At 39.4% G+C, this 21,377-nt stretch overlaps 1 protein-coding gene across 1 annotated transcript in view; it reads left to right on the top strand.

Annotated features, from left to right (window-relative positions):
* Positions 1 to 20,356: 20,356 nt before the first annotated feature.
* Positions 20,357 to 21,377, top strand: part of LOC114031850 (carbonic anhydrase 2-like) — a 22,208-nt gene continuing 21,187 nt past the window's right edge. The window contains exon 1 of the mRNA XM_027847016.1: positions 20,357 to 20,485. Coding sequence (XP_027702817.1) covers positions 20,446 to 20,485 — 40 coding nt within the window. The 5' untranslated portion in view covers positions 20,357 to 20,445. The remainder of the gene's footprint in view (positions 20,486 to 21,377) is intronic.

Here is a 21,377-nt window from a genome sequence, read left to right as displayed (position 1 = left end):
TTAGGCCTGAGTTAAAGCAGATGACCTCAAATGTCCTTTCAACTCTGAGGGTCTATGATTGTAGTCATTCTATGTTAAACTGAAATCCTTTTCCTTCCATTCAAACACATGATATTCTATTCCTTACAACTTTTATATGGCGGCTAAATGGCACAGTTTATAGACTGTTGGACTTGGAGTCAGGAAGACCTGAGCTTAAATCCTGCCTCAGATGCTTACTTACTTAATTGTGTGACCCTGGGTAAGTCACAACCTCTGTCTGCCTCAGTTTTCTCACTGAAAATGAAGACAATAATAGTAGCAGCAACTTCTCAGGATTGCTGTGAGGATCAAATAAGAGAATATATATGAAAGTGCTTTGCAAACTTTAAAGCACTCTATAGATGTTAAGCTGTTATCATTATCCCCAAATGGGAAGAAGGTAAAGGCTATTTACATACTTAGTAAGGCCTAATTGTGATAAATCCCAAGTAAACAAATTTCATGGAAGACTTAAAAAAGCAGGAAATGTAGTATAATGGAAGGTATGATGAACATGGAATCAGAGGATATTTCAAGTCTTTTCTTTGCTATTTATTACCTGTAACCTAGGACAAGTCACCTCCTTTCTCTGGGCCTCAGTTTCCTCATCTGTAAAGCAAAGGCATTAGAACAGATAATCTTTAAGATCTCTTCCAGCTCCAAATTCCATGAATATTTTAATAGCTCTTTGCTAAATGTGACATTTATTATGCTACAGTTAAAGTCTTTTTGTGTTGTGGAACCAGCAACAATAGCTGGAGTTGCAGGGGCAGATTTTGGCCTGATATGTGACAAAATGCCTTCACAATGAGAAGTTTCTAAAAGTTGAATGGGCGGGGCTACCTTGGAACATCTTGTGTCCCCATGATAGTAGTTCTTCATATAGGGGTTGGCGAGCTCCTTGTCAGGGATGTTACAGAGAAAATTCTTCTACAGGTGAAGAGGAGAAGACCTTCAAGGTTCTTTTTTTTTTTTTTTTTTTGGTGAGGCAATCGGGGTTAAGTGACTTGCCCAAGGTCACATAGCTAGTACGTGTCAAGCGTTTGGTCTGAGGCCCGATTGGAACTCAGGTCTTCCTGACATCAGGGCCGGTGCTCTATCCACTGCACCACCTAGCTGCCCAAATGAACTATTTTATTCAGCTTTTTCTTTTTTTTTTATTTTTAGGCAATTGGGGTTAAGTGACTTGCCCAGGGTCACACAGCTAGTAAATGTCAAATGTTTGGTCTAAGCTTGGATTTGAACTCAGGTCCTCCTGACTTCAGGGCTGGTGCGCTATCCACTGCACCACCTAGCTGCCCCGAGGGTTCTTTCTAACTCTGAAGGCCAGAATTCTCTCTTCTTAAATCCAACATATACACAGAATCTCACTGTTCTTTAAGCTCAAATGAAATGGGAGCTGTCGTTCAATAGGATAGATAAGTGCTATAGAACTTTATTTGGATGGAAAGCATATGTCATAACACCCGTCACTATTGGAGGAAGTATACCTCAGCCAAGCATTCACAAAATGGGTAAATTAAGGAGGAAAGGTAAGGGGACTATAAATACTCATGTTTTATTGGCTCCTAATTATTATCATGGCAAAATCATTGGGATCTCTTTCTATGTGAAATGGAAAATCTATTCTAATAGTAAACTCAGTGATGCAGAAGGTTTCCTGTCATGAGACTAGTTTCGAACTTGACTGGAGCTGTCATGAGATCATACACTTGAATGAGATAGGGAAGAATGGGCAGAGGATAAGAGAGCCATTTGACATACAGGCAACTCTGTGTGTCAGACAGCCCTGCTCAAGTTTTCCAAAGGAAGGGAAGTGACCCAGTTTAAAAGTCAGGAGGTAAGCAAAGAACAAGAACATAGATTTAGAATTAGAAGGGACTTTAGAAGTATAGAGGGAATCTCCTGCTACCTTTTCATTTTGCAAATGAGGAAACTGTGGCCCAGAAAGAATGAATTAGAATATAAGCTTCTTGAGGGCAGAGACTGTCTTGCTTTCATATTTGTGTCTCTAGAGTTTAGCAGAGGACTTGGCACAGAGAAAATACTTAATACTTTTTCACGTATTTGTTCATGAAAGACTGATTCCAGATTACACAAGTAGTGTCATAGGCAGCTTGGCCAAACAGATAGGACACTAGAATTGGGGTCAGGAAGACATGAGTTCAAGTCCTGCCCCAGGTACTTACTAGGTGATCTCAGGCAAGTCACTACTCTGTGTTTCATTTTCCTCATCTGTAAAATGAATAGGTTTCAATAGATAACTTCTAAGGTTATTTCTTACTCTAAATCTATGCTCCTGTTCTTTCTTTCAAACTAGATCATGTCCCTTCCTTTTGGAAAACTTGAATCCCATCTATATGTACAAGGATACCTCATATACACATTTGCATTTGTTTCAAATGACTCTTCTCCTTTGCCCATTCTGACTTATCTATGGGCCATCACTAGTTGTCTTGATTTATGTCTTGCCACTGGACTCCAATGCCTCTGGAGGACAGAAGGAGGCTGATGACTTTGAGCAGTTCTTGCCTCACTTAAATATAATTCACTTGCAAGTCAAGACATTACCCTCCCAATGTCATTGGCCCTCTTCGAGAACAAAGGATGAACAACAATCTTCCGACTTATCTCATTCAAAATCTAACTTGATGGACTTGATAGCCTCTTCCATCTCCAAACTTATGACTCCATGAACCCAGGTCCTCTGAAGCTACATCCAGTCTTCTTTCCACTCCACTCCAGTAGGCTTCTAATCCTAGAACCTGCAGGATTTTGGCCATTCACATGGCATGACCAAGTGTTGACTTCAAAGGACAGTCACAAGAGACCAAAGTTTCACCAGAGCAGTACATGATGGTGAAGCAAAACCCAATTTTAGCCAGGAAAGAGAGTAAATATGGACCCAGATTCTCACTGGTATCAAACTCAATGTTCAGGGAGATCCATTCAGGCCATTAAGCTTTGATATACTTTGTACCAACATGCCCATAAATTTCTTTACTGTTCATTGGAGTTTGGATGCATTCAAGGGCATTTGTTCAAGTGCAATTGCTCCCTTAAGGACACCTTGGTGCCTAAGAAATTAGAAGACAAATAAATGTTGGAAAATAACATGAATCAGCAGTACCTGAACTTAATGAGCTCTGCTCCTGACTTTGTCACTAAGGAACTCTATGGTACTTTGCAAATCACTTATCCTCTCTGGGTATTTCTTTATCTATGTAATGACAAAGTAGAGCTAGAAGACCACTATGGTCCCTTCGAGATCTAAAACCTATGTGTACCAATATGTACCAACCTTGGGTAAGTATGTGTGACTTTGGGCAAGTTACTCTTAGGGTGTTGGTTTCACCTATTGTAAAGTAGTAAATCACAATTCAGGTTGGTAGAACACTCAAAAGTTCGCAATAGATTGAAAAAAAATGCAAAACCAACAATCGAGACCTTGAAAAAAAATCCTTAAGTCCTTAGAACAGTTCAACAGGCCTCGGGAAAGCTTGTGACTTCCTGATAGGCTATCAAAACTATAACTGTTGAGACAGTAGAGGAATCCCCCTTATTTAGTACCTGGAAGAGGTTGCTTAGACTTGAAGAGTTACTATGGGAAGGGCAATATCCCTTTAAACAAGAAGTAAAATGGATGATGTACAGGCGTCAGAAGCTAGCTCAACCAGGACGCCTCAGAGATGGGCGTAGGTATGGATGTGGCAGTGAAGGGGAGTCCACCAAAGTTCTGAAACTTCTCATATTCAGCCAGCCAGATATGAGTCTACCTGTTGAAACTTAGCAAAGCCGGGATTGGAAGGGGCAAAAACAGATAATGGAAAAAGGAAATCCTTTTAGTTATAAAAAGAAACATTTTACACTTCTGAAAGGGGGAGAAAGGGAAGGGCTCAGATAGCTCAATTATTGGTGAAAAAGTGAGTGAGATTTAGGACTTACCTCTAGGGCATAGACTATGTTGATAGTTTTGTTCCTAACCACTCATCTATATAAAATCCGCAAGCTGGGGAAGGTTACTGGTTGTATTAAGGAATTATCATGATAAGCAAAGGTAGAGTTGTATACTGAATGAACGGGGTCAGAAATCAGGGAGGATTGTTGAACAAGAGGGTTTGGACTTCTTTCTAGTCCTGCTTGGAGGTGACAAATGTCAGAGCTAATCCTGAGCTAAGGGTCATTCCCCTCGATGAAAGAGCATAGTGATCAGTCAGTCAATGAACATTTATTAAAAGCACCTATTATGTGCCTGGAAGCGTGCTATGTACTGGAGATACAAAGAAGGATAAAGGACAGTCCCTGCTGTCTAGGTGTTCACAGTATAATGGGGGAAACAACATTCAAGCAACTGTGTACAAACAAGCTATATAAAGGATAAATTAAAAAATGATTAGCAGAGGGAAGGCATGAGAATAAAAAAGGATCAGGAAGGTAGAAGGTAGGATTTAGCTGGGATTTTAAGGAAGCCAAGACATCCAGGATTCCTTGAGATAAGGAGGGAGAGCATTTCAGGCATTGTAAGATCCAGTTCCTGTAAGGTATAAGAAGACTGGAGAGGTAGTGGGGGCAGGCTTGAACATCAAATAGAGGTTTTGTATTTGATCCTGTGGGTGACAGGATGTACTTATTGAGTAGGGGTTTGTAACATGGTCAGACCTGTGCTTTAGGAAGATCGTTTTGGTCTGGAGTGAGGAGACCCTTGTGGCAGGGAGATTAACCAGTGGGCTACCTCAATAGTCCAGACATGAGGTGATGAGAGCTTGAACCATCACTGCACTAATGGGTGGCAGTGTCAGAGGAGAAAGCGATCATATTCCAAAGATGTCTTTAAGGTAAAATAGGCAGGCCTTGACAACAGATCAAATACGGGGAGTGGAGAGAAAGGGAAGAGTCAAGGATTACACCTAGGTTGTGGCCCTGGGTGAAGAGAAGGCTGAAGGTACCATCAATAGAAATGGGGAAATTAGGAAGAGGGGGGTGTTTGGGGGAGAAGATAATGAGTAAAGTTTTGGACATGTTGCGTTTAAGACATCCAATAGGTAGTTGGGAGATGTGACATTGAAGGTCAGCAGAGAGAATACAGTTAAATAAGTAAGTTTTGGAAGCATCAACATAGAGATGTAGATGATGGATGGGGTGGGAGGGAAGCTGGTTTTACAGCTTAACTCAGTTCCTACATGACATAATAATTGCTTTAAACTCCAAGTCCCACCCTCAGCCCAGATCCTAGGACTGACAGTCTGGCTTCTAAGGGCTTTCTTGCTGGGCTGGCAGCAAATTTGGCTTTGATTTCCCTGCTGGGCTTCAAGGTCTCATAGCTTGAACTTCTGGGTTTAATGATTCTACTGCCTGAAATGGACAAACAAAAGAAACCAAAATCCCAAGCCCAATTCTTGATCCCACAGGGCCACAGAAGTACCCCAGATGAAAAGAGCATTGTAACACTACAGCTGAAGTTAGCATAAAATTACTCAGCTGAACCAGTGGTTAATTTGGTGAAAGACTTCAGTGGCACATCAAAGACTGAGTTCAGGGAGTCCAGTGGGTTGACTGATCCAGAAGAGATGTCACATATTGAGAAGAACTCAGTTGCTGAGCAACCCGCCTTTCTCAGCCTGGGAAGCAACAGCCGCATGGCCAAAAAATCTTCCTGGTCTAGTCCATCAGCAGCTGCCCAGAGGAAAAGCAGTGCTGAGTTTCCTCACTGCAGAAGTTGAGTCCAATGAGGAACCAGTTCAGGAACCAAGAGACCTGAATGACCCAGCCTAGCAGAGTTTTGACCCAGTCAGTCACGATTTGGCAGCCTATGAAAAGCAGCCCCAATTGAGCTTCATGTCCAGCAGAGACGGTATGCACTAAAAGGAGCCAGCCCATTTGAACAGCACTATGAAGCATCTATCTCCAAAGCCATCCTTATAAGGATCCCTTCTCCCCACTGAGAAAGAAAAGACACCAAGGCTCTGCATTTCAGTCCCTCGCTATATTATACTATAAGTGTTTATCTGCTCTTCCCTCAGTGGATACTGTCGGTATGTGTAAAAGAAGATGCCCAAGGTTTTGGGGAGAAATGATTTGTAACTACTATTCTTGCCTTTCTAAAAGACATTTGCAACTATTGCTAAGCCATTTGAGTAAATGCCTTTCTAAAAAACTGAGTTTACTTATTGATTGTTAAAGAGAACTACACCAATGGGCATCTTTCTGCTACATAATAGGAGGATAGTAACCCACAGTGTTATTTTAAAATCCTAAATGTAATAGTAGGTATCCCTCTGAGGACTCAAACTGCCAGTGCCAGAGCTCTCCAGGGAGTAAATGTTAATGAATCAATCAAACTATCTATCAACAAGCATTTGTTAAGTGACTATGCTATTCTAGGCATTTTGCTAAACACTGGCAATATGAAGAAAAAGTGAAAAAGTCTTCCTCTTAAGGAGTTTACATTCTAATGGGAGACACTACATGGGCGGTATAAAAACATACAAAATATCTTCCAAATGAATATAAGATAATTTTGGGTGTAAGATAAGAACAGTTGAGGGGATCAGGAAAGGCTTCATATGGAAGGTGACTTTGCAGGAAACCAGGTATATCAAGCATCTCATCTTGAGATGAGTAACAAATGAATCATTCACTTATCTAGGGGGATCCCCTCTTAGAAATATTCATTGGTTCCCTGGTGGCCAACCCTGTACTGGTAACATTTTGTGAATTTTGATTATCCAGTGCTTGGCTGACAGACATAAAATCCAGCACTAGAAACCTACTTGCAGCCTTCCCAGCTTGTCTTTGTGCTCTACTGGCTTAGCCTTCAGGGTTTACACTCCACGTCACAGGAATGCATTTGAGGGATATTAGTATTATTTTTTAAAATCCATAGTTCCAAAAATGATTTGAAAAGAGAGAGAGCCCTGTACTAGAGAAGAAAATTCTATTGTCAACACTACCTTTCATTTATCAACATATAAACTTATGTAGTAGAAACTTGTCAATGATCTTGGGTCTTTAGGCTATGTGAATGAATAGTCAATCTGGATAATTCAGTTCTTTCCTTTATTACTTTAATCTCATCTTCATTTTCAATAGCAGTCTCATTATCTTAATTCTTTTTTAGCCTGCTTGTGCATTTGCAAAATAGGGATAATAACAGCATCTACCTTGAAAAGTTCTTGTGGGATTCAGATAAGATAATGTGCTTGTAATGTGTATATAATTGTACATATGATATGCTTTGAAAACTTTTAAGTACTCTATTAATGTCAGCTTTTAATATATTCTGCATAATTCAATAAAAAAATTCATCAGTCTCTCTTTGTCCCTGTTTTTCTAGCTGTCTCTGTCTCTCTCCCCACTCTCCCTTCAACTGCAATTATCTGGAACTGAACTTAGACAGGAGATAAGAGTTATTTGAAAAACATCCACAGGGTGTTTCACTAGGGGATAGTGAGTACTTCAAAAGTTAAATTGAGGTTTTATTTGGGTGAGGAATTTCATGGCAATTTATAAAAACTGAACATGAAAATTTCCAGTTCCTGACTGCTGATATTGTCCTTTCAAATTATATTTTTAAAGATTATTTTGTCAGGAAGAGTTATCATTTTTCCCCTCTAATTTGTTTGTTCTAACAAAAGTCTTGTCGTTATGTTGGGGAGGTACAAGAAGTCTCTTAACAGCTTAATTGATATGAAACATTGATTAGGCCTTCTGAGGGATGGAGAGTTCCAGAGGAATTATGAAATAACCACTCAGTTTACAGGAGGATGTTTGCAAAAAGAGGCTCCTGGCTTGAGCTGGACAAAGAGCATGTTGGATAGTTGATAATTAAATTTAAAGAAATGCATGCAGTCTGATAATAGAATTAATTTTTGATCCCTGCTCAAAATGTTTGCATGTTGATAACTGAGCAGCAACAAAAATAAGACAAGGATTAGTTGTACCAAAGAGACAGAAAGAAAAGAAATATTTCAATACATAATCCAAGAGAAATTGTGCAAGACCTTGGCTCTGCCTGCTGAAGGTGAGAGGTTATCGAATTCGAGCACGATACCTAACACAACATGGATATTTAAAATATGTTAAATGTTTATTCAAAGGCAGGAAAGGAGGAACAGGAAACAGAAAAAGTTTAAACTGCTGTTTAGAACATGAGAATTACATCTGTGCTCTCACTGTCTCAGCTACAGGTAGCATTAGCTAAGGTAGGTAGACCAGTGAGTTACAAGGGTAAGGTCATAGGCTACAGCTCCATAAGGCTCAATTAGATTTGATTTAATCAGGTCACTCAATGAGCATTTATTAAACATCTCTGATGCTAAGTGCTGGTAATAAAAAGTCAGAAATGAAAATAGGCCCTGTCCTTAAAGGGTTTATAGTCTGTTGGGAAGAAATGTATGCAGATAAATAAGAATAAAGTAATGGAGGGGGAAAAGAGTAGACCATAAACCTAGTTTTCATAATTTTTATAAGCTATTCTACAGATGGATGTGAATACAGCTGGATCAGCACAAACTTTTTACTTTTTAAAAAAGGATAAATAGGGGCAGCTAGGTGGCGCAGTGGATAGAGCACCGGCTCTGGATTCAGGAGGACCTGAGTTCAAATCCGGCCTCAGACACATAACACTTCCTAGCTGTGTGACCCTGGACAAGTCCCTTAACCCCCATTGTCCAATCAAAAAAATTTTAAAAAAAGGATAAATAAAAACATTAGAGCCACTATTGATGTATTAGTGGTTTCAAGCACAGTTCTGCCAGGACCTATATATTTTGAATATAACTTTCAGCATGAGTCTCCTCATAGGGGCAAATTGGCAAGAAATCAAAAGATATTGGATTTTAGATATGAGAGTTAATTTCTTAGTGCTCATTCCCATTAAAATTAGGTATTCTATCTGACCATTCACCTAACAAATAAATAAGTAAATAAATATCCATTGACTGTGAATGACACCATCTGGGGGTTTACAAAAAAGGAAGAAAACTTGATCCTTGTACTCAGATTTGTGGTGTGATAGGAGAACTATTGACAGAGCGGTTGTGGATTCTCTTTCTATTCACTCAGATTACACTCTTTCTCCATGGGTCTTGGTTTCTCCTCTGTAAAATGGGAGGAGTGGACTAAATCACCTCTGAGTTTCTCTCCATCTCTACATCTATGATCCCATGATCTTTTCAACTCAGTAGACAGGCTTTCAAAGGTGGTAAGATTTAAAAAAAATCATCATATTGCAACCAAGTTCACGATGACTTAGCTTGGGTGGTCCTTGGATAACAAACATTTAGTCTGTCCCTGGGTCTGGGCTTGAATCTCTTTGAACTTGATAGGACCTGACAGGTTTTGTGCTTTGCTGCAAAAGCCTTTGAGAGCTCTTGATCAAGCCTAGGCTACAATGAAGCATCAGAGCATGATGTTATAAGACATAAGAGCAAGAGAGATAGAAACAAAGTGTTAAAGGTACTAAAAATATTTTTTTCAATTACATGTAAAAACAATTTTTAACCTTTTTTTTTTTAACAATTGTGAGCTCCAAATTCTCTCCTACACTCCCTCCTCTCGTCCCTCACTGAGAAGGCAGGCAAGCAGTTTGATAAGTTATATATGTTCAGTCGTCCAAACCATAGGGGTACATTTGATGAGGTCAGTAAAAAAGGGAAAAAAATTGCCATTAAAAACTGTATTGGTCCCATGATTAAAAATAATACTTTCCCTTTTTCTTGGGGAGGTGCTAAATTTTGTCTTAATGAAATACACTAACCCACCCTCTCCCCAAAAACCCTTAAAACATATAACTATATAAAAATAACCATGAGTGGTTGGACATGCAAATGTTCACTTTTATTATTTACAATTTGTTAAAAGAAAAGAAGGCTGTGTATTTTAATCTTAACAAAGTAGTTCCATAGGTCAGTCAGTCAATAAACATTTATTACATGCTTACTATACATGCCAGGCACTGTGCTAAGCACTAGGGATACAAAGAAAGGCAAAAGACAGTCCTTGTCCTCCAGGGGCCCACAATTTAATGAAGGATTAGAAACCATTGACATTCATTGCACTAAACCCAAGGTCTGATGTCTTTGATGTTGTCTTCACTTAGCACTGGATGTTGTCATAAGATATGGGGCTCAATTGTAGCTCTTCCACTGTATACCCTAGACAAGTCATTTAGCCCCTCTGGGTAACAGTTTCCTGTAAAATAAAAGAACTGGATGCAGACATGTGCTGAAACCAACTTGAACCTGTCTGAGCTGATTGTCATATTTTCATCATTAGCATGTATGCCTCAGAAATCAGCAAATGCTACAAATTAGGGTTTGATTTATTATTTTGCTGATTTCCTAGACCAATGGTGTCAAATTCAAATGGGCCATTAAACTCTACATAAGCATCCCGCTGCCACATGTTGACTTAGAAAATTAGCTATTAACATTAGCTTTGTTTTGTTGTATTAAAAGTGATGGAAAAAATGTTAATAATGCAGATTAAACTAAAATGTGTTATTCATACCTCTCTTTTTTCCTGAGGAAGAGTTGTTAAACATTTACTAGCACACTCTCGGTTGGATGATCACCAGGTCTTTTCTAACTCTTTATCATATTATCTACATAACTGTGTTATGTTGTTGTTCAGTTGTGTTTGACTCTTTGTGACCTCATTTTGGGATTTTCTTGACAGAGATACTGGAGTGGTTTGCCATTTCCTTCTCCAGCTCATTTTATAGATGAGGAAACCAAGGCAGGCAGAGTTAAGTGACTTGCCCAGGGTCACACAGCTAGTAAGTGCCTGAGGTCAGATTTGAACTCAGGAATTCCAGGCCCAGCACTCTATCCACTGCTCCACCTAGTTGCTCATTACATAATTGTACCCAGCTCCTATTTTTTTCTTTTAACCATAATATTACTAAAAGTAACATGAGTTCAGTACTTCAAAAAGATGGGTTGGAGTCCGTGAACACAAATTTCAACCCATTCACACCTTAATAGACAGTCTTCATGAGGTGCTAGGACCAGAAAATTAATCACCCTGTAGCCAAACTTTTGCTGGTGAGCCTGAAATTCAGCTAGCCTGTTCCTTAGAATACAATCGGCACTAAGTCGCTCCTCAGCCTACCTGGCCCTGCTTTAGCCTTTGAAATCCAGAAGTAGCCGTGTGACCCTGGGCAAATCACTTAAACCTTTTTGCTTTAGTTCCTTATCTATAAAACGAGCTGGAGAAAGAAATGGCAAATCAGTACCTTTGCCAAGAAAACCCCAAAGGGGTCATGGAGAGTCAGACATGACTAAAAATGACTATACAACATTTACCTTTCAGGACAAAATGATTGCTGCTCTTTGTTTGTGGCACTGATGATCTTTGGCTCTTCTTGGTTCAGTTAGACAATCAAATCCATACATGGTGTGACAGATTTTTCTATAATGACCATAATTCTTTAAACAATTAACTTGATCTTTGCAAGTCAACATTTTCCCCTCACATAAGCATTCTGATTAACACAATTGTAGCATAACAAGCATTTTATTTTGTAAGGAATTATTTTTGGAAACATGTATGAAAGTCCATCCGGAAAGCTGTGCCTCCTCTTCTTTACCTGCTGGATTCTGACCCATCTTTAGAGTCTAACTCCAGTGCCTCCCTCCAGGAAGTCTTCCTTGATTACTCAGCTGATACAGAGCACTTCGCTTTGCACCAGTCTGATGGAATTATAGGATCATAGATGCAGAGCTAGACAGCACCTTAAAAATCGTCTGATCCAACCCCTTATCTTTACAGATGAGGAGAATGAGGCCCGAGAGTTGAATTAACTTGCCTGACATTGCACAGGTTTCTAGAGTCACCACAGTTAATAGCATCAGTGAGTTTTGAACCCTGTTTTTTTACTTCATATCTAGGATGCATCCTGCCACACTATTCTATTCACTATATAATATTGCATAAAGAAATTAAATCAGGTCCTTGTGAATCTCCAGTAAAGTATTCTGATAAAAAAAATGCTCATGTGGGGATTCTAAATTCAAAATAAATTCATAACAAAATTTAGGAAATGATAATGTTAAAAAATCCTAATGCAGTTAAGTGGCACAGTAGATAGAGTGCCCTGCCTGAAGTTAGGAAGACACACCTTCCTGAACTCAAAAACAGCCTCAGACACTTCCTAGCTGTGAGATCCTGACCAAGACACTTAACCCTATTTGCCTCAGTTTCCTCATCTGTAAAACTAACTGGAAAAGGAAATGGAAAACAGCTCCAGTATCTTTGTCAAGATAACCCTAAATGAAGTCTCCAAGAGTTGGACGCAACTGAAAATGGCTGTTGTTTTTAAACTGCTATATTTAACCAACTGGGGCCGCTAGGTGGAGCAGTGGATATCTTCCTGAGTTTAAATCTGGCCTCAGACACTAGCTGTGTGATTCTGGGCAAGTCACTTAACCCTTTTTAGCTCAATTTCTCACCTGTATAATGATCTGGAGAAGAAAATGGCAAACCACTCCAGTATCTTTGCCAAGAAAACTCCAAATGGGGTTATGAAGAGTTGGATGTAACTGAAAAACAACTGAACAAAATTTAACCAGCTAAGCTAGCTCATCTCAAAAGTATTTCTTTTCTTTTCTTTCTTTTTTTTTTTTTTTGGAGAGGCAATTGGGGTTAAGTTACTGGCCCAGAGTCACACATCTAGTAAGTGTTATATGTTTGAGGCCGGATTTGAACTCAGGTCCTCCTGACTCCAGGGCCAGTATTCTATCCACTGTGCCACCTAACTGCCCCTCAAAAGTCTTTATTGATAAAACTAGAAGAGAGACAACTAAAAGATGTAAAAGAGAATAGATGGGTTAGTAATTCTGTACTCATTAGCAATAATGGTGTATCTACCACATTTGGGCTGTACCACCTCTATACCCTCCTCCGTGTCTAATGCACTAGTGAAGGAAACAGCAGAGGCAGTAAGAAGGGATAGTCAGGCATAGTGGATGGATCAGACTGAATACATAGAATTGAAATCTGTCCTGTAGATTGCATAGTTACAAATGCACTGAAGGATTTATTTTCAAGATATCTTAAGAGGAGAAGATTCAGGAAATGGTAAAAATAATTAATGTTACACGTTCATTAAAGCATGAAAACAGAGTAGTTATACTTTCACAAGTGATTTTCTGCAATAGATCACATCTTCACTGCTATATACCTGACTGAAAAGTACGGAGATTATAAGATACCACTGTATTTATTATTTCTTGATTTTTAAAAAAAATTTGCTAGAGTAAAAATTAAGTGTTAAAGTCTACTAAAAATATATCTCTTACACATATTAAAATATACAAAATTCTGTAATAGATGTGACTGTAGGTTAATGCTGAGCATTAATATCAAGTGAGACATAAAGGTAGGGAGACATATGTTCACTTAGGGTGTTTGCTAGTGCCATGGTACAGATGGTGAGGATCTCCAGACACTTATATTTGTAAATTGTACTAGTTGCATTGAGCTTCAGAATACTACAAAACCTCCTCGAGGAAATCCTCTGTCATTGAAAGAGATTAGTCTAATTACACACATTGAAAAAACAAAGTAGAAGAAAAATGCATATTAAGCAGATTATTACATGCAGTTGGACAGTCAACCCACTGAGTCATAAGTACATGTCTATCAATGTCTTAGACAAATGCTACCAATGGACGATGCTCCAGGCCCAGAACTGACTAAGAGGAAGAGTGAGCGGGTTAGATTGCCTTTGGTAAACTGCATGTTACTTTGATTCCAAGCTGCTTTTGATGCAAAATCAATGCAAAAAACTCAATATGATCTTAGAGACTTTATATGGCTACAAATCATGAAACACAATAATCTCAGAATTAAAATTGAAAGGTGTCAATGGGACAAAATGAAATGGAAAAGTTTGTTGTGGGTATAAATATACTGTATCATATCATGAGTAATTATTTGAATGGAGAAATTATATTAAAGACATCATTAAGGATATATACGACTAGAAAAGGGGGATGGTTAGCTATGAACGGAGTCATTCAATTAATACACATTTATTAATTATCTACTATGTTCCAGGTGCCAGGAGAGATAATGGCTGGGCAGTCCAAGTACTGTCTTGTTGCCTGTACAGCAGTGTGATGTAGCACATTGAATAGGCTGCTGGACTTGGAGCCAAGATGACCCCAGTTAAGATTCTCCTTCTGACATTTATTATTGATCAATCAGTAAACATTTATTAAGCACCTAATACATCCCAGACTGTTCCAAGCACTGTGTTTACTAGCTGTGTGACTCTAAGCAAGTCACTTAAACTCCTTTAGCCTCAGTTTCCTCATTTGGAAAATTAGGGGGCTAGACTAAACTTCTGAAGTCTCATCCAGTGCTGTATTTGTGAACCTATGAATAAACAAACCCATCCAAAGGCAGGTGCTTGGATTTTTTTTTATATAGTATAGAAGCATATCTTAGTAGGAACTATTATTCCCCCTACCTCCCAACAAGCCCTTTCTCTCTATCTCTCTGCTTCTGCCAGAGATATTGCCATTCTATTAGTTACGCTAGGAGAAAATATGACCAGAAAACTCCAAAAGAGAAGGCACCCTGTGAGTTTTTCATTTAATAGAACATTTTGTGCCATGAATGTCCAAAAGAATTGGTTGAGGAGACAGGACTACCTCCAGATTTTAACCCTGGCATCACAATATCTGGTTTTTTTTTCCTTCTTCCCCCCACTTGTGTCCTTTCAGTGCAATTCTTGTTTTGTTGGTCAGGGAAAACTACTTTGCTGTAATATATAGATCTCTCAGGTTACAAGCTCAATAAAGATTAGATAAAGTGCAGGTATATAGTCTTGTTATATAATAGTATCTAGCTATTACTCATGTTCTTTAATGGACTGTTGCAGGATTCACACCCATATTTATCAGCTCATGTTGGGGGGAAGCCATATCCTAATCCCTTTCTCATATAAAGTATTTAAATTATCCTAGAATCTTGATTGGATCAAGGGACTAAAGCTTCAGACTGTTGCCATCACTTCCTGGTGAGAAAAAACATGAGTTGCTCCCGGCACTTGCTGGTGTTGGTTGGTGAAAATGATGGGCAACCCAGCCAAGTGAATTTCAGTTAGTTTGAATGTTCTTTTGAATATCCTACTCTTGCTATAGTTAAATAAGTCTCCTTTTGTTAAGTATTGAATGACCTAGAAGTATCTCGTTGTGTTCTACTTTCCAATATAAAATACCAGGGGACTGATCTGAGTTAGGTTTAGTCCAGAACATCATCCCTTTCTCTAGTTTGAAACCCCGGGTTACTCACCTTTACTGTTGGTCACCCGCTTCTATTCCAAGTAAAAACTTTCTTTACAAGTAGTTAAAACTCTGACTGGACTTTTCCTTACTCTTTGATATCCCTTGCCTACCATCCTGGCACTAGGTTTTCTCTTTCTTGGTCACAGAGCAGATAGTCAACTTTCCTCAGTGGATTCTTCTCTTGTATTCACTATTGTGACTGCTCCGTGGCACGATGAATAGAGCTCTGGGTCTGGAGTCAATAAAAACTGAGTTCAAATTCAAGCTCAGACATTTCCTAAATGAGTGACCTTGGGCAATTCTGCTTCTCTCAGTTTCCTCAACTGGGGATAATAATAGCAACTACATCCCAGGGTTGTTATGAGGAGCAAATGAGATAATATACAAATGCCAGCTATTATTATTATTGTTATTATTTCAAGATCTCCCAAATAATAAATGGCAGAGCCTGGATTTGAACCCAGGTCCTCACTCTCATACATACATACATATATACATATATATATATACTCTTTTCCACTTAACTTCCTGACATCTGATCACATTCTTCTGTGATAGATTTGATGTCTCTTTATTGCTCCTTTCTTCCTCAATTTACATTTCTTGAAAATGTCTTAAATTTTTCACTTCAAATTCTTCTATCTACCCTAGGTCAAAGATCCCAGGGTAGAATCTACAGATGGAAGGTATTTTGGGGGTACTGGCACATTTGTTATGTAGTCATCTTTCTGCATGGTAAACAATTCTCACTTACTATAGAATACTTTCATGTCTAATACCTAATAAATGTCATGATTGCTCATGCTGCATTAGTTGAATTTACTCTAAAAACATAAATCATCTTGGGTAGGGAGACTTTCCCTCCACACACTGGCAATACTGAAACAATCTTTACCTCATCCACCTTCTTGTATAACCAAATGCATCATGGTATGATTGGGAAAGTCATTTCTAAAACCCTCTAGAATGGGAGTAAAGAGAACTAAACTGCTCTGCACTTATGTTTCCTGATTGGAAACATAAACTGGTTGGAAGAAATGTTCTCTGGAGTCCTTTCTAACTTTAAGCTATTTTACAGTGTTCCTCCTTTTCTTCCTTTAAAAAATATCTATTTTACATAGTTGGTTTACCAATCAACTACATTTTTACATATATTTTTATATACCTTACTTACGTACTCAATTCTTCTAGTTTCACCTGTATCTACAAATGCTCTTCAAACGATCTTGTAAATGTTTTCCTGACATTTTTTTAACTGATTTGTAATATTATTGATAATCTTCCCTTCCCCCATAATATTTTGCAGATAGTTTATACACTTATGTGTATTTATCCTTGGCAAAAGCTGCGTCAAGGTGAGACAGTTAATTGTTCCTTCACAAAATGATGTTATTTGTTGAACTTGAGGGTATATAATAAAACCAACTCATTCTTTCACAACTCTGAGACCTTGTGACCAATCCTTCCATTTCACTGCAGTATCTTTATGCCTTTTGATTTCATTTATTGTGACATGGTCTTTATAAATGTAGTTTAGTTGGACCAGCAGAATGCCAACTGTCGTTAGATATAGATAGCTCATATTCAGAGTTAATCTGATGTTTGTAGGTGGTCTAAAATGTTATGATTTGTAGTTCTCTAAAGTTCTTTTCCCCATACCACTCCAATACTCACATTATGAAAGAGGAAGGGACCACACGGGATTGAACATCATTTTCTATTGTAATTTTTTTCATGGATTACCTAAGTTAAAGACTTCATAACCTCGTGGACAACCTGTAGGTGATGAACCTCTCTGAATTTAAATTGTCTGGTTCTCATACAGGAGTCTCAGTTTATTACCAAGCATGTTCTTAGTCTTTCCAGCTTGGTAGAAGCTGACAAAACTAGTATTCAGCTGCCAAATTTTTTAAACTCAGGCTAACCATACTGCAAAGCAGGGCTTTGTGGAATGGAAATTTTTTTTTTCATCTCACCGAAGGCTTTTTTCTGACATGACACACAAAAAAGTTAAGAACCCCTGTTCTAAAAAAAAACAGAGGAAAGATGCTTCTTTATGCTTTAGAAATATTAATGAAGTTCATTTGAACCCATTAATTGTGAAAAAATGTTTAATATGCTTCTGGCAAAATAAAGTTAGCTCTAATCTGATGTATGTGTGGGCATTATGCGAATAGCACTATGAAACCTGGCCCAGGAAAATTCCAAGGCTAAGTCTGAGATATATTAAAAAACAAAAACAAAAACATTGAGCGCTCTTGTATCCCTTCTGGAACATGCGAGCTTGAGCCAAATTTTCTCCTCTGCTAAAAGCATGTGACTCATATTGATATCTTGGTTCTGAGTCTACATATATCTAGAATTTAGTTCAAAGAAGTTGAGAGGGAGAGGAGAATAGGGAAATAGAGTAAAAAGGTTTATCTGATTAGAGATTCATTTGGGGAATTACTGTTTCAGTAGTTTGGGAAACTACCTTGCAGAGATTTGATGGGGGAAATATTCTTGGTAGGCAGTTCTTTGAATCCTTCTCAAGGAATGATGAAGATGAAATAAAAGAGTTTATTAAGCTTAATATTCTTTAGTAAACAGTTACTATTCAGTTTCACAGAAATAGAGGTATAAGGTTTTCACACTGGCCCAAGAGCATGAACAGTATGGGAATTGTGAAAGTATATATAAAATTGGGGAAAAATAAAATATTAAACTTTTAAAAAGCGTAATAGACACTGCCTATGTATACTGCAACAGCAAAGCATAAAACAATATTTTGAGTTTGGTTAAGCATGAATTAATGCAATTTATTCATGATTTTAGGATAATTTTTAAATTATATAAATCATTTAATGTATTCTTGTAAGCCCCCTACTAGACCATAAACTCCAAAGAGGGCAGGAATAATAAGCTATCTAGTGTTTTCTTCCTGGTTTCCTCAGTCTTCTAACACTCCATCTCCTAACTCAGTGCTGAATGTATGATAGGCATATAATGTGTGATTGTTCAGCTGTGTCATTGTGACATCAGAAAACAGAAGGAATTCATAATATAGCAAGAAACACATACTTTTCTAGAGAGGCATAGAATGTAGAACAAAACAAATGACCCTAAATCATAATGTGATTTATTTAAAGTTGACAGAGAGAATTGATAGGATCATCTATCTAGAACTTAAAGGGATCTTACAGGCTATTTTATTCCCTTATTTTATAGATGAGGAATTAAGGCCTAGATAAGTTAAGTTACTTGTTTTGATAAATTATGTTGCTTCAGTATGCCAATGTTGTGTTACTTTAGATCATATTGATATATTAATGTGTCACATTAGTCTTATACCTATTTTATGTAATTAACATATTTTTTCAGGAAGTACAGTTCAACATTAAAAACTGATCATAAATGGTTGTTTTAAATTACACTAAACAGAAGCAAATGTGAAACCAGATTTGACTTTGAGAAAAAGAACTTTTCTCTCTTGTATTTTTTTTTTTTTTACTATATTCCAATTACGTTTTTGTATTGGACCCACGTATCAAATTCTCTCTTTTGGAGGGAAACATCTGTTTTCTCTTTTCAAGATAGTCTCATACTTTTAGCCTGATCTTCTGAGAAATTAATTTAGATTCTTGCTATATATTTATAGGAATCTGTTTTAGCTATTAAAAACAAGAGGTCAAAATATTCATATCTCTGTCAAGTCAGTGCGTTTCCCTCAGTGCAACAAAAGTTAATTAAATGACTGTGCAAATCAATATTGCATAGTATAAAGAACTGTTCTAGGAGTCAGAAAAACTAGGTTCACATACTGCCTCTGAGACCTACTAGCTGTGTGACCCTGGTCAAGTCACTTAATCTTTCAGGGGCCATGGCAGTAAAGGTTACCATTTGCATATGTAAGGGTAAGTTTCCTCTTTGGGAGAATCCTACACCTATAAAATCACAGGTCTGAGTAAAAGAACATAAACAAAACCAAAAAAGTGTGCAAGGTACAAAAAAAGACAGACCTTGCTATCAAGGAGTTTACAATTTAGTAGTGGTGCTGGGAAGGAGAGCATAAAGCTATGTACACAAGTGCTGTGTATAATATGATGAGAATACAGGCGAGGTCAAACTGAAGGAGGGGGTGACAATCAGAAAAAGTGGAGATTTCAACAAAGTAATTTTTTAAAACATAGGATCAGAGATTGTGTGAAATTCTGCTGGATTCAAATGCCGAAAAAGGAATGTTCCTTAGCGCCTATAGAATGTGTGCGGTGAACAGAAATGTCCCCCCTTTCCCGGCAGGATTCCGGGATCACCCAGCAGGGGGCAGCGCCAACTTGCTTTGCTCCCGGCGCCAGGCAGGCAGCTCAGCGCTTCTCAAAGCAACAAGAACTGTATCCCCACATGCCCCAAGGTCACACTGCTCCTAACAGCTCTACAGCCCCAGGGTCACGGAAATAATGCATCTACCCTCCCGGCAGTGGGACCCCGGACTGACAGAAATAGTAGGTCTTGGCCAAAAGGCTTCTAGACGCAGGATGATGTCAAAATGGGGATCTAAATGGGGAAAAATAAAGGATAGGGGTGTACCGGGTCTGGAGCAGAAACAGCCACCGCAGGGAGGGGGATGGGGTGCATGCATGTAGACGCTTTCCTGCTATCCTCCCCGGCCGTCTCTGCAGCAGAGCTTCGGGTGCTTGAGGCTGGGCCGGGGGAATCCTGGCCCTATTCTCACCACGCTTAACCCGGACCTGCTGCTCTTGTGCATGGGAGATGTCAGCGCACCGAAGGAACTAGGGAGCCGGCCAGCAAGGAGGTAGAGGAAGGGACGGGAGAGCGGGCATGAGATTATATAGGGGAGCTTTCCACGCCTTCCCTCTAGCCCGCCCCGACCAGGCTCAGCCCCCAGAGATAACATCCCAACTACTGCCCCCTCCCTCCCCTCCCCCAAGTCCAACCAGTGTCCCCTACCCCCCACCCCTTCAACCATCTCCTCCCTTTCTGCCCCCACCTCTCCGGTCGCAAAGGGACTTGGAGTTGGCGGGAGCCTATAAAAGCCCATCACAGAAAGAGCCGGGGACAGGCTTGCTGTAACCAGTGCAGAGGTGCAACCCAAGAGCTAATTACTAAACCCTGAACAGCTTGCAAGACCATGTCCCAACATCACTGGGGATATGAGCCGGGCTTAAACGGTGAGTGAAAGCGTTCGGGGAGAAGGGACGACTTCCTTCCCCCCTTCCCTCCCCTTCAACCGTCCTCTGCCCCAAATCCCCAGTTGCCCATCACGAGCCAGAGAGGATGGTGATGGCCTGGGCAGTGGCTCCTCTGCACTGCACCTCCTGTTTACTGCAACCTCAGCTTTGCAAGCTTGAGGCTCAGGTACGCATGGGGACCTCCCAGGCGCGCCCCGCTTCCCAAGCCTCCCTCCTGCCTCTGGTTCCCAGCTGAGGCACGAGACTGGTCCCCTAGTCACTATCACGTTTTCCTTTGGGTCGCTGGGCAACCGGGTGGGTACTGTCGAGGAATCAAATGATCCTGCTCGTTGCTCTTGGCAAGCAGGGGCAGGGAGGTAGGGACAAGGAGAGCTCCCTAAACCCGGCTTCTTCTTTTCCCCCTTTTCTCATGAGATAGAGGTGGATGGGTGAAAGTTCCTTTAGTGCATTTGAGAGCCCATATACTAATCTGAAGGAACGCTAGGCATTGTTTTCACACGGAGGCATAAGAGACAGCCGGCACGTCCTCCACGCTGTCTGTGACTCACAGATCTTTTCCCAAGGACTGTCCCATTCCTTCGTGTAGGAGGAGAGCTTCCTACTGGCTGGTTTATTTCCGTTATGGTGTGTTTCTGAGAGTTTTCCTTTCTTGTCTACCACCTTGTAATTTAAAGGTTCATTAGGGATCCAAATGTCTTTAGGTTTTCTGAAGCTTTGAAAGGGGAAGGAGGGAGAGTCTGGAGTGTAAAGGGGGCTAGGCAGTTTGTCTCCAGATCTATAAAGGAACCAAAACCGGACGTAACCGTGACATTTCATTCATAATCGAGAGAGAGAGAGAGAGAGAGAGAGAGAGAGAGAGAGAGAGAGAGAG

The sequence above is a fragment of the Vombatus ursinus genome, unplaced genomic scaffold (genome assembly GCF_900497805.2).
Source record: "Vombatus ursinus unplaced genomic scaffold, bare-nosed wombat genome assembly UNPS02015255.1, whole genome shotgun sequence".
In the NCBI taxonomy this organism is placed as follows: Eukaryota; Metazoa; Chordata; class Mammalia; order Diprotodontia; family Vombatidae; genus Vombatus; species Vombatus ursinus.
Note: the sequence above shows the minus strand (reverse complement) of the source record. Positions and strands in the feature narration are given on the sequence as shown.